This window comes from Entelurus aequoreus, linkage group LG01 (genome assembly GCF_033978785.1).
Source record: "Entelurus aequoreus isolate RoL-2023_Sb linkage group LG01, RoL_Eaeq_v1.1, whole genome shotgun sequence".
Taxonomy (NCBI): Eukaryota; Metazoa; Chordata; class Actinopteri; order Syngnathiformes; family Syngnathidae; genus Entelurus; species Entelurus aequoreus.
Window position 1 is genome coordinate 67895991 of NC_084731.1, and position 14216 is coordinate 67910206.

Genomic DNA, 14216 nt, shown 5'->3' on the forward strand with positions numbered 1-14216 from the left:
GCTTCTCCCAGTATGACCTGTTATTGTATGTACGTATGTATTTATGTACGTACGTAGGTATGTATTTTTTGTACGTACGTATGTATTTATGTACGTACATATGTATTTATGTACGTACGTAGGAATGTATTTATATATGTACGTATGTATTTATGTACATACGTAGGTATTTATGTACAGTATGTACTTTGTGTAATAAAATCTACATCAAAATGGCCATGATGGTTCTGTTCTTGACAAGATAGCTTTATCAAGCTAGCTTCCATACATATTATTTATTTAAAATAATTATATATATATATATATGTATATATATATATATATATTTAAATATAAATTTGTATACATATTTATATATTTAATTATATTGAAATATCTACATATATTCATACATATTTAACTTTTTTTTTTATAGATGTATATATTCTAAAACATTTAAATATTTATTTTCTAAAAATACATGTATTTGCTTTACAATACAATTTTTTTTTAACAAAAAATTTATTGAATTATTTTACAATGTAGCTGACTTTATTTCCAACATGCAGACAGTTACATGATACATCACCATTTCCAGTTTTTTTCTTCTCAACATGTTCGAAAAGGAGTAGGAAGAAACAAAGCTTATTTAATCCTACCCCGTTTCCTCTACGTATCAATTGCTAACACTTTTTATATACTCCATAAGTAATAACATTAAAAAAAAGTTAGGGCCCCGCTTAAAAAGTCTAAATTCCAAAGCAATCTATTATATTAATTAAGTATGGGCGGTATAGCTCGGTTGGTAGAGTGGCCGTACCAGCAACTTGAGGGTTCCAGGTTCGATTCCCGCTTCCGCCATCCTAGTCACTGCCGTTGTGTCCTTGGGCAAGACACTTTACCCACCTGCTCCCAGTGCCACCCACACTGGTTTAAATGTAACTTAGATATTGGGTTTCACTATGTAAAGCGCTTTGAGTCACTAGAGAAAAGTGCTATATAAATATAATTCACTTCACTTAAGTATATATTTTCAGACATGTTTATTTAAATTTGTATTTTTTAAATGTATGTATACATATATATCACTATGTTTAAATACATACTATATATATATATATATATATATATATATATATATATATATATATATATATATATATATATATATATATATATATATATATATATATATATATATATATGTGTGTGTGTGTATATCTCCTCTCTGAGCTGCCACCTTATCGTGGTAGAGGAGTTTGTGTGTCCCAATGATCCTAGGAGCTATGTTGTCCGGGGGCTTTATGCCCCCTAGTAGGGTCTCTCAAGACAAACTGGTCGTAGGTGAGGGATCAGACAAAGAGCAGCTTGAAGACCGCTATGAAAAATACAATCGAAGGACCCAGATTTCCCTCGCCCGGACGCGGGTCACTGGGGCCCCCCTCTGGAGCCAGGCCCGGAGGTGGGGCACGATGGCAAGCGCCTGGTGGCCAGGCCTGTCCCCATGACGCCAGGCCAGGCACAGCCCGAAGAGGCAACGTGGGTCCCCCCACCAATGGGCTCACCACCCATAGCAGGGGCCATAGAGGTCGGGTGCAATGTGAGCTGGGCGGCAGCCGAAGGCAGGGCACTTGGCGGTCCGATTCCTCGGCTACATAAGCTAGCTCTTGGGACGTGGAACGTCACCTCGCTGGGGGGAAGGAGCCTGAGCTAGTGCGCGAAGTGGAGAAGTTCCGGCTAGATATAGTCGGACTCACTTCGACGCACAGCAAGGGCTCTGGAACCAGTTCTCTCGAGAGAGGCTGGATTCTCTTCTACTCTGGCGTTGTCAGCAGTGAGATGCGACGGGCTGGGGTGGCAATTCTTGTTGCTCCCCGGCTCAAAGCCTGCACGTTGGAGTTCAACCCAGTGGACGAGAGGAATATATATATATATGGGAATAAGCGGTAGAAAATGGATGGATGGATATATATATATATATATATATATATATATATATATATATATATATATATATATATATATATATATATATATATATATATATATATATATATATATATATATATATATGTATAAAGAAAAAAATGTAAAAAGAAAAAAAAATAATTAAATTGTTATATGTATCCAGTGATTATACTAAAGTTATTTTCCATTTAACTTCACCAGTTTTAGATTATTTTTATTTTTATTTTCACATTTGCCGTTCAAATACTGAGAAGAGACGGCGCGGTGATCAGCAGCCAGTTGAGGCACGTCACTGATTTGTGCCTCAACATGGATTGTGCGCAATGACTCGGCTAACTGCTGAGCTGCTGTGCAGTGAGACCGTATTGCTATATGAATTATATCAGCTAACTAAACTATGGCATAGTTTAGTTAGCTGAGGTATATAATGTACAGTGTATTTTGTCAAAAACTGTATGTGTGTAACGTATTTCTTGTGCTGAGCATTCATAAATCTGCTGCAAAAGACGTACAGGTTGAGGCTCGCAGTAATCCGGCCTCCTGGTGGTAGAGGGCGGTAGTGATCCCAGAGATCATTCCTCGGCCGCAGAAGAAAAAAAAAAAAAAGTTTGTAGCGATTGTTTATTTCCTCTCGCCTGGACTTTTATTAAAAACATGGAGGATTACATATGTAAAATAAAACAGTTTTCTAAACTGGACTTTCAATCGAAGCAGGAGGTAATAATTAAAGGTAGACCAACGCCGGAGCTAAAAGGTTTGCTTTTGACTTCGGGACAGAAGACCCGTTCTTTTCAAACGTCGTGTTACACACGCAAAGGCTGGCTGTGTGGATGTCCAGCAAGAAAGGTAAGACCATAATAATGTTTTTTTTCTTAAATGTGCTTTTTTGTGTGCTACAGTTGTGTAAAGAATGCTGGTATGAGCTTTTAAACATAACCCGTTAACTGCTGCCAATCACATGGTGAATAAGATACTATTTAGGGTTCATATGTTTGTAAATCTGACTGTGATGATGCAGTGCCTCACCAGACATGAACCTCACCGCACGCCACTGATATATATACATATATATATATATATATATATATATATATATACATATATATATGTATATATATATATATATATATATATATATATATATATATATATATATATATATATATATATATATATATATATATATATATATATATATATATATATATATATATATATATATATATATATACAAACCCCATTTCCATATGAGTTGGGAAATTGTGTTAGATGTAAATATAAACGGAATACAATGATTTGCAAATCCTTTTCAACCCATATTCAATTGAATGCACTACAAAGACAAGATATTTGATGTTCAATCTCATAAACGTTATTTTTTTTTGTTGCAAATAATAATTGATTTTAGAATTTGATGCCAGCAACACGTGACAAAGAAGTTGGGAAAGGTGGCAATAAATACTGATCAAGTTGAGGAATGCTCATCAAACACTTATTTGGAACATCCCACAGGTGAACAGGCAAATTGGGAACAGGTGGGTGCCATGATTGGGTATAAAAGTAGATTCCATGAAATACTCAGTCATTCACAAACAAGGATGGGGCGAGGGTCACCACTTTGTCAACAAATGCTTGAGCAAATTGTTGAGCAGTTTAAGAAAAACCTTTCTCAACCAGCTGATTTCACCATCTACGGTCCGTAATATCATCAAAGGGTTCAGAGAATCTGGAGAAATCACTGCACGTAAGCAGCTAAGCCTGTTACCTTCGATCCCTCAGGCTGTACTGCATCAACAAGCGACATCAGTGTGTAAAGGATATCACCACATGGGCTCAGGAACACTTCAGAAATCCACTGTCAGTAACTACAGTTGGTCGCTACATCTGTAAGTGCAAGTTCAAACTCTCCTATGCAAGGCGAAAACTGTTTATCAACAACACCCAGAAACGCCGTCGGCTTCGCTGGGCCTGAGCTCATCTAAGATGGACTGATACAAAGTGGAAAAGTGTTCTGTGGTCTGACGAGTCCACATTTCAAATTGTTTTTGGAAACTGTGGACGTCGTGTCCTCCGGACCAAAGAGGAAAAGAACCATCCGGATTGTTATAGGCGCAAAGTTGAAAAGCCAGCATCTGTGATGGTATGGGGGTGTATTAGTGCCCAAGACATGGGTAACTTACACATCTGTGAAGGCGCCATTAATGCTGAAAGGTACATACAAGTTTTGGAGCAACATATGTTGCCATCCAAGCAACTTTACCATGGACGCCCCTGGTTATTTCAGCAAGACAATGCCAAGCCACGTGTTACATCAATGTGGCTTCATAGTAAAAGAGTGCGGGTACTAGACTGGCCTGCCTGTAGTCCAGACCTGTCTCCCATTGAAAATGTGTGGCGCAATATGAAGCCTAAAATACCACAACGGAGACCCCCGGACTGTTGAACAACTTAAGCTGTACATCAAGCAAGAATGGGAAAGAATTCCACCTGAGAAGCTTAAAAAATGTGTCTCCTCAGTTCCCAAACGTTTACTGAGTGTTGTTAAAAGGAAAGGCCATGTAACACAGTGGTGAACATGCCCTTTCCCAACTACTTTGGCACGTGTTGCAGCCATTAAATTCCAAGTTAATTATTATTTGCAAAAAAAAAAAAAAAGTTTATGAGTTTGAACATCAAATATCTTGTCTTTGTAGTGCATTCAACTGAATATGGGTTGAAAAGGATTTGCAAATCATTGTATTCCGTTTATATTTACATCTGCACAATTTCCCAACTCATATGGAAACAGGGTTTGTATATATATATATATATATATATATATATATATATATATATATATATATATATATATATATATATATATATATATATATATATATATATATATATATATGTGTGTATGTATGTATATATATATACTGTATATACTGTATATATATATATATATATATATATATATATATATACAGGCACGTGCACACATAGGGCCCTATGGGTGCTTGAGCACCTGCCCTTTTTTGCCTCGTCTTAAAAAGTGCCCTCTGCCTGTGTGTGTGTGTGTTTTTTTTTCTTTCTTTAAACAACATTAATAAATTCCTGTCAGGGATGTAAAAAAAAAAACACACAAAAAAAACAGCGGTACAAAAACCCCACGTTTTCTTGTAATACCGGGTTGTTTGAGCCTGCCGCTTCCGCTGAGACGTTTTTGATTGATTGATTGAGACTTTTATTAGTAGGTTGCACAGTGAAGCACATATTCCGTACAATTGACCACTAAATGGTAACACCCGAATACGTTTTTCAACTTGTTTAAGTCGGGGTCCACTTAAATTGATTCATGATACAGATATATACTATCATATATACTATCATCATAATACAGTCATCACACAAGATAATCACATTGAATTATTTACATTATTTACAATCAGGGGTGTGGAGGGGGTGGGGGGTAGGATATGGACAGCAAGTAGTGGACATATATATATAGAGAGAGAAAGAGAGCGAGAGAGAGAGAGAGATCAGAAGGCATAAGAAAAAGTATCTGCATTTGATTGTTTACATTTGATGATTAGCAATCTGGGGAGGGTGTTAGTTTAGGGTTGTAGCTGCCTGGAGGTGAACTTTTATTGCGGTTTTGAAGGAGGATAGAGATGCTCTTTCTTTTATACCTGTTGGGAGCGCATTCCACATTGATGTGGCATAGAAAGAGAATGAGTTAAGACCTTTGTTAGTTCGGAATCTGGGTTTAAAGTGGTTAGTGGAGCTCCCCCTGGTGTTGTGGTTATGGCGGTCATTTACGTTAAGGAAGTAGTTTGACATGTACTTCGGTATCAGGGAGGTGTAGTGGATTTTATAGACTAGGCACAGTGCAAGTTGTTTAACTCTGTCCTCCACCTTGAGCCAGCCCACTTTAGAGAAGTGGGTAGGGGTGAGGTGGGATCTGGGGTGGAGGTCTAGAAGTAACCTGACTAGCTTGTTCTGAGATGTTTGGAGTTTAGATTTGAGGGTTTTGGAGGTGCTAGGGTACCAGGAGGTGCATGCGTAATCGAAAAAGGGTTGAACGAGAGTTCCCGCCAGAATCCTCAAGGTGCTTTTGTTGACCAGAGAGGAGATTCTGTAGAGAAATCTCGTTGGTTGGTTAACCTTTCTGATTACCTTGGTTGCCATTTTATCACAGGAAAGGTTAGCCTCTAGAATGGAACCTAGGTAGGTGACCTCATCTTTCCTGGTGATAACAATGTCACCCACTTTTATGCTGAAGTCATTGACTTTCTTAAGGTTGATGTGGGACCCAAACAGGATGGATTCTGTTTTACCCAAGTGTATGGATAGCTTGTTGTCAGCGAGCCAGGTGCAAGTTCTACACAGCTCAGCACTGAGGATTTTCTCCACCTGTGACTTGTCCTTGCCGGATACCAGCAAGGCAGAGTCATCCGCAAACAAAAACAATTCACAGTCGCATGCCGATGACATGTCATTTATGTATATTAGGAACAGTAAAGGTCCCAATATACTGCCTTGGGGGACTCCACAGCTCACCGAGAGGGGGGGGGGGGGGGGGGACACGGTGCCGTTCACCTCTACCACCTGCTCCCTCCCCTCCAAGTAAGATTGCATCTAGCTCCATGAGGTTTTGTTAAATCCGATTGCTCTGAGCTTATCCAACAGTATAACGTGGTTAACGGTGTCAAAGGCCTTCTGAAGGTCCAGCATGACCATGCCGCAGTATTTGCCCGCGTCCACCTCATGTTTGATGTGGTCGGTCAGATAGAGAAGACATGTGTCAGTGGAGTGGTTAGTTCTGAAGCCGGATTGGAATTTGTACATGAGTTTATTAGTGGCAAGGTAACTATCGACCTGTTCATAAACTATTTTCTCCATTACTTTCGAAATGGAGCTGAGAATAGAAACAGGTCGGTAGTTGCCAGGTTCCAATTAGCTTCCTTTTTTAAAGAGGGGAGTTACTCTTGCTATCTTAAAATCTTTTGGTACTTGGCCTTGTGTAATTGATAGGTTTATTATGTGCGTGATGATCGGGGCAATGATGGAGGCAGAGTCCCTGAGGAATCTGGAGGGAATATTATCAAGGCCGGTGGCCTTGTTAGGGTGGAGCGCGCTCAATTTTTTAAACACCTCATCAGCTGTGACCATTTCTAATTTGAAATCATCGTTGGATACTCCTAGCTTTCTGTAGAAGGCTTTAATGTGTTCTACACCAAAGCGACCAGAGTGGTGGGACAGCTTGTTGACAAGAGTTGCGGCTATGCTGGTGAAAAAGATGTTAAGTCTGCTAGCTACCTCCATTTTGTCTGTAATGAGGGAGTCACCCTCCTTGATGCTGATGTTGGTGAGTCTTGTTTTAAGTTTCTGGCTGCAACCAGGAAGCTGGTTGTTGAGAATTTTCCAGAGCTCACGTGGCTTATATGTGTTTTCCTCTATTTTGTCGTTAATGTAATTTTTTTTAAGGATTTAGTCAGGTTGGTTGACTTATTTCTTAATTTATTGCATTGCTTTTTGAGAGTTGAAAGGAGTAATTTGAGGTTGATGTTATTGGGTTGTTTATCTACTTCTGTTTGACATTTTTGGTATTCAGAGTATTTTCTGTCTCTGTCTTTAATGGCAGCTAATGGGTCCGGATTCATCCATGGTTCCGAGCGGGCTTTGATCCTGACTGTTTTCACGGGAGCCATGTCATTTAGTATCTTTAGGAACGCCGTTTTGAAGCGATCCCAAGCAACATCGACCAGGTTGCTCGCGAGCACAGGGGACCAGTCCCACTCATCTAATTTTAAATTGAAATTGTCATTGGAGTATTTTTTGAGGGATCTGGATTGGGCTGTTATGTGGCCATTGGTTTTGGGTTTAGCTATTTTGCGGGTGCAGAAGGTTAGATAGTGGTCGCTAAGACCACAGATCATGACCCCACTATTTTTTATTTTAGGCCGGTCTGAAGTGAGAATGAGATCTATGGTTGATTGGCAGTGACAGTGGAGCAACTTGAACCTGTGAGTCAGGCACGTGCACACATAGGGCCCTATGGGTTCCTGAGCCCCTGCCCTTTTTTGCCTCGTCTTAAAAAGTGCCCTCTGCCTGTGTGTGTGTGTTTTTTTCTTTTCTTTAAACAACATTAATAAATTCCTGTCAGGGATGTAAAAAAAACAAACAAAAAAAAACAGCGGTACAAAAACTCCACATTTTCTTGTAATACCGGGTTGTTTGAGCCTGCCGCTTCCTTTAAACGTTTAGCCCCTCCTCGATCTGCGGGCTGCAGCCAGGGTTACTCAGACGTGACAGTGGAGCAACTTGAACCTGTGAGTTATGGTCTAGTCGCCGTCCACTTATTCAGCATCTAATATGGGTAATATTTCAGAAAAACGCTGTATTATTCTATTAGTCAATGTGTCAGCTTCTGTTTTTCCCAGACGTCGGAGCACGGCGCATCAATTGAGCACGGCACATCAAGTCCGCACAGAGCAGAGCAGATCGTGCGGGACAGGAAGTATTGTACAAAATAAAACACCGGGTTAATTTTCAAAATAAAATTCACGTTTACGGCGGATCACATTTCTCTCACAGTAGAGTTTTAGATATAAGGTTATTGTGACTTTGCTATTACTGTGTGGGTTAACAAAATAATAATAATAATAATGATAATAATAACAATAATAATAAGAAGAACAATGATAATGATAATAATAATAATTATTATTATTATTATTATTATTAATAATAATAATAATAATTTCATCATTCTGGGGATATAAGATGTAGGTTATCTGTTAGGAATATTGCCATCTGTATTTAAACTTGATTCATGTTGATTATGCCTGCAGCCCAAAGCCAAAAAAAGAAAGGATACAGCCCTCTACTGGCCCCTGGTCCATATTTTTGGCCCTGTATTGCGTTTCAGTTGTTTAGTCTGAGCATTAAGTGAGAAAAGCCATAAGTTACAACTTGATGGTGTTTTCATCAAGTTAAGGGAAGAAGGACAGATTTTCACATTGAAGTTTTTTCCATTTGGGTATTTATTTTTGTATTTTTTTTCAAAGTTCATGTTGCACTGTTCAATGTTCAATATTAAAGTGCTTATCTTTAACAATAAATAGCCTAATAATAAACCAGTGTTTTGTTTCTTTTCATGTCTTCCAAGCCTATGATAATGTAAATTAACTCATTATGACCATAATTTGTTGACACAAAAGAAATGGCAATCACTTTTACCTACAAAGGACACACAGCTAAGTAGTTAGCTTCCTATTAGCAAATTTAATTTTACATTAATTTCCATATTGTGTAAAGGACCAAAAAAAAAAATTCCTGCCCTTTTCTGAGTTTGAGCCCCTGCCCCTCTATAATCATGTGCACGTCCCTGTATATATATATATATATATATACTGTATATACTGTATATACTATATATATATATATATATATATATATATATATATATATATATATATATATATATATATATATATATATATATATATATACACACACACACACACACACACACACACACACACACACACACACACACACACACACACACACACACACACACACACACACACACACACACACACACACACACACACACACACACACTATATTGCCAAAAGTATTTGGCCACCTGCCTTGACTCACATATGAACTTGAAGTGCCATTCCATTCCTAACCCATAGGGTTCAATATGATGTCGGTCCACCTTTTGCAGCTTTTACAGCTTCAACTCTTCAGGGAAGGCTGTCCACAAGGTTGCGTAGTATGTTTATAGGAATTTTTGACCATTCTTCCAAAAGCGCATTGGTGAGTTCACACACTGATGTTGGTCAAGAAGGCCTGGCTCTCAGTCTCCATTCTAATTCATCCCAAAGGTGATTTATCGGGCAGGCCAGTCAAGTTCATCCACACCAGACTCTGTCATCCATGTCTTTATGGACCTTGCTTTGTGCACTGGTGCACAGTCATGTTGGAAGAGGAAGGGGCCCGCTCCAAACTGTTCCCACAAGGTTCGGGAGCATGGAAGTGTCCAAAATGTTTTGATATCCTGGAGCATTCAAAGTTCCTTTCACTGGAACTAAGGGGCCAAGCCCAACTCCTGAAAAACAACCCCACACCATAATTCCTCCTCCAACAAATTTCACAATCGGCACAATGCAATCCGAATTGTACCGTTCTCCTGGGAACCTCCAAACCCAGACTGGTCCATCAGATTGCCAGATGGAAAAGCGTGATTCATCACTCCAGAGAACACGTCTTCACTGCTCTAGAGTCCAGTGGCGAAGTGCTTTATACCAGTGGTCCCCAACCACCGGGCCGCGGCCTGGTACCGGTCCGCGGACCGATTGGTACCGGGCCGCACAAGAAATAAAAAATGTTTTTATTTATTTAAAACAATTTTTTTTAAAAAAATTAAATCAACATAAAAAACACAATATATACATTATATATCAATATAGAGCAATACAGTCTGCAGGGATACAGTCCGTAAGCACACATGATTGTATTTATGTATGAAAAAAAATAAAAATAATGCCCCCTCCCCCCCCGGTCCGTGGGACAAATTTTCAAGCGTTGAGCGGTCCGCAGCTACAAAAAGGTTGGGGACCACTGCTTTATACCCCTGCATCCCACGCTTTGCATTGGACGTGGTGATGTATGGCTTAGATGCAGCTGCACGGCCATGGAAACCCATTCCATTAAGCTCTCTGCGTACTGTACGTGGGCTAATTGGAAGGTTACATGAAGTTTGGAGCTCTGTAGCAACTGACTGTGCAGAAAGTCGGTGACCTCTTTGCACTATGCCATACTTGCCAACCTTGAGACCTCCAATATCGGGAGGTGGGGGGTAGGGGCGGGGGGGTGGGGTGGGGTGGGGGAAGTTGGGAGCGGGGGGCGTGGTTGGGGGCGTGGTTATTTACAGCTAGAATTCACCAACTCGAGTATTTCATATATATTTCATATATATATATATATATATATATATATATATATATATATATATATATATATATATATATATATATATATATATATATATATATATATATATATATATATATACATGAAATACTTGACTATCAGTGAATTCTAGCTATATATATATATATATATATATATATATATTTATTTTATTTACATAAATGATAATAAATAATAAATATATTCATTTATTTATTTACATAAAAAAAAACAAAAAAACTTGAATTTCAGTGTTCCTGTGGCTGTCCATTAGATGGCAGTATTGTCCTGTTTAACTTCTCCGTTCTTAATGAGTATATCATTTTGGCCACTGTGTTCAATGGAGAAGTCTGTTCTACAAAATTTACAGGCAACATACACCTTCCCCTTCAAACTGTCCTGGATGAATTGAAATTCTTGTTTCCATTTGTTTTGGAACTTGCAAGCGTATTTCTTCATCTTGCCCCCACGCAGTCTCAGGTCCGCATTGAGCTGGAGGGGGCGTGGCCTCCAGCTCCGGCTGAATACCGGGAGTTTGTCGGGAGAAAATCTCTGCCGGGAGGTTGTCGGGAGAGGCGCTGAATACCGGGATTCTCCCGCTAAAAACGGGAGGGTTGGCAAGTATGCACTATGCGCTTCAGCATCCGCTGACCCCTCTGTCAGTTTACGTGGCCTACCACTTGGTGGCTGAGTTGCTGTTGTTCCCAAACTCTTCACTTTTCTTATAATAAAGGTGACAGTTGACTTTGGAATATTTAGGAGCGAGGACATTTCACGACTGGTTATGTTGCACAGGTGGCATCCTATGACAGTTCCACACTGGAAATCACTGAGAGCGGCCCATTCTTTCACAACTGTTTGTAAAAACATGCATAAGTGCTTGATTTTATACACCTGTGGCTGGGCCAAGTGATTAGGACACCTGATTTTCATTATTTGGATGGGTGGCCAACTTTCGGCAATATAGTATGTGTATATATATATATATATATATATATATATATATATATATATATATATATATATATATATATATATATATATATATATATATATATATATATATATATAGTACCACAAATGATGTAAAGTGCGTTATAGAACGATAGTACCACTTCTCTTAGGGACTTAGTGCTGCATAAATTATTTTCATGAGATAGAATGCATAAATAAAACCATAATTCATTTCTGCATCTCCATTTTGTTTTATCGTGGCACAAAATAAACATATTTGTTATAAGAAATTATTCAGCCATATTTATTTCTGTACTTCCATTTGTTTTTATTGCTAGGGCTGAATAATAAAATAACACATGAATCTTTTTAATAAATATGTTGTATTCATTTCCAAATGTGTTTTAATATAATTTTTGCCATGTTAAAACTAATTGATATGTACTAAAATGTCATTATCGTACTTTGTGGCTTCTTGACTTATTTCTGCACTTCAGTATTTTATATGTATTATTACAGTCAAATACCGAATATCTATGAACATATTTTTAGTATATTACATATTTTTAATCTATATTTTAGTTGATAAAATGGTATCCATATTAAAACATGATACAAATATATACATATACATACATATATACATATACGTGTATATATCTATATATATAGATATATACATATACACACACACATATATATGCATATACACATTATATAAATATGTATATACATACACATACACATGTGTGTATATATATATGTATATATATATATATATATATATATATATATATATATATATATATATATATATATATATATATATATAATTAGCAGTATTTCAAACAGACATTTGGCAGATATCACAGTGTATTTATATTCATATCTTAGAACATTTGGAGCAAAAGTATGATGTTTTGTGTCATTTCCGTGATGCTTTCAGAAGGAGAAAGGAAAGTGAAGAGCTCTGAAGCAGCGTGACCAAGTAGCACCTCCCACACGTGTCTGGCTATGATGGCGCATGCTCCCGCATTAACACACTCCTCCTCTCCTCTGGCGCCGATGCGCGCTGGAGTGGCCGACACGGAGATTAACGGCAGCCGAGGGGGGGGGGAGCTCTAAAGGAGGACCCTGACACCTGTGCAGTACCTCTGGTGGAAAAGGACAGAAGGCGGCGACTCCCAGAATAGAGAGGCAGAGCTCCAGCAGCTCAGGGCAGACTTGGAATTTCTCGCTCATCTTTTAGACTTTTTGTGGAGGATCTGGGTTTTTCCTAACTATGGACTGATCCCGTCCTTCATCCAGAAACACTCGGAGTGGAGGATCAACTCTTCTCGAGCAGCACCATGTCCGATTTGGGAAGCCACAACAAGAGTTTCCCCAACACCTGGAACGTGAGCGGCAGCGGCCCCTGGTTGCTGGCCTTCCTGCTGACCGTGGTCGTCCTCATCACCGTGTGCGGCAACGTGCTGCTCATTGCCCTAGTCTTTGCCCAGCGCTCCCTACGCTGCACCTCCAACTGCTTCCTGGTGTCCCTGTTTCTGTCCGACCTCATGGTGGCGCTGGTGGTCATGCCCCCGGCCGTGCTCAACGTGCTGTGCGGGGCCTGGGTGCTCTGGCCTGCCTTCTGCCCCGTGTGGCTCTGCTTCGATGTCATGTGCTGCAGCGCCTCCATCCTCAACCTGTGCGTCATCAGCCTGGATCGCTACGTCTTTATCATCTCGCCGCTGCGCTACAAGCAGAGGATGACCCTCCCTCGGGCGCTGCTCCTTGTGGGCGCCGCCTGGGGGTTGGCCGCGCTGGCGTCCTTCCTGCCCATCGAGATGAAGTGGCACAGCTTGGGCCACTTAAGCGGCCGGCCGCCGACTCCGGGAGGCGGAAACGACAGCTCGGACTCGATGTACCCGGCGTCCTACTTCCAGGTCTCGCCGCCCGGAGGTCTTTACTTTCAGTGCCGCCTGCAGGTCACCTTGCCCTTCGCACTGGTGGCGTCCGTGCTCACCTTCTTCTTGCCCTCAAGCGCCATCTGCTTCACTTACTGTCGGATTCTTCTGGCAGCTCAGAGACAAGCTAAGAGGGTGGCGGCCTTGAGCCACCCACCACACCCTCACCCCTCTCTTAGGGAACAATCCAGGCCTCCTTCACTTGGGGGTGCAGCTCAGCAAGATGGAGATGACTGCAGCAACCAGGAGCGCCCGGTGCCGCAGAATCTACTGGTGAGTACTCAAACTGGTCCCGGTTGTCCCGTTAGGAGCATAAGGTGTAGGGGGGGCTGTGGGGGCTGTGGGGTCACTAGGTTGGTGGTGTCCAGGCCTATCATTTGCTCCACCTACCACCAGAACAGT

The 14216-nt window shown here is 40.0% G+C and overlaps 1 protein-coding gene across 1 annotated transcript in view; it reads left to right on the plus strand.

The window, feature by feature from the left end:
- The first annotated feature begins 13217 nt into the window (after positions 1-13217).
- The window catches only part of htr6 (5-hydroxytryptamine (serotonin) receptor 6), a 61506-nt gene continuing 60507 nt past the window's right edge, over positions 13218-14216 (plus strand). Inside the window, exon 1 of the mRNA XM_062043869.1 lies at positions 13218-14087. Within this exon, the coding sequence (XP_061899853.1) occupies positions 13218-14087 (870 nt within the window). The remainder of the gene's footprint in view (positions 14088-14216) is intronic.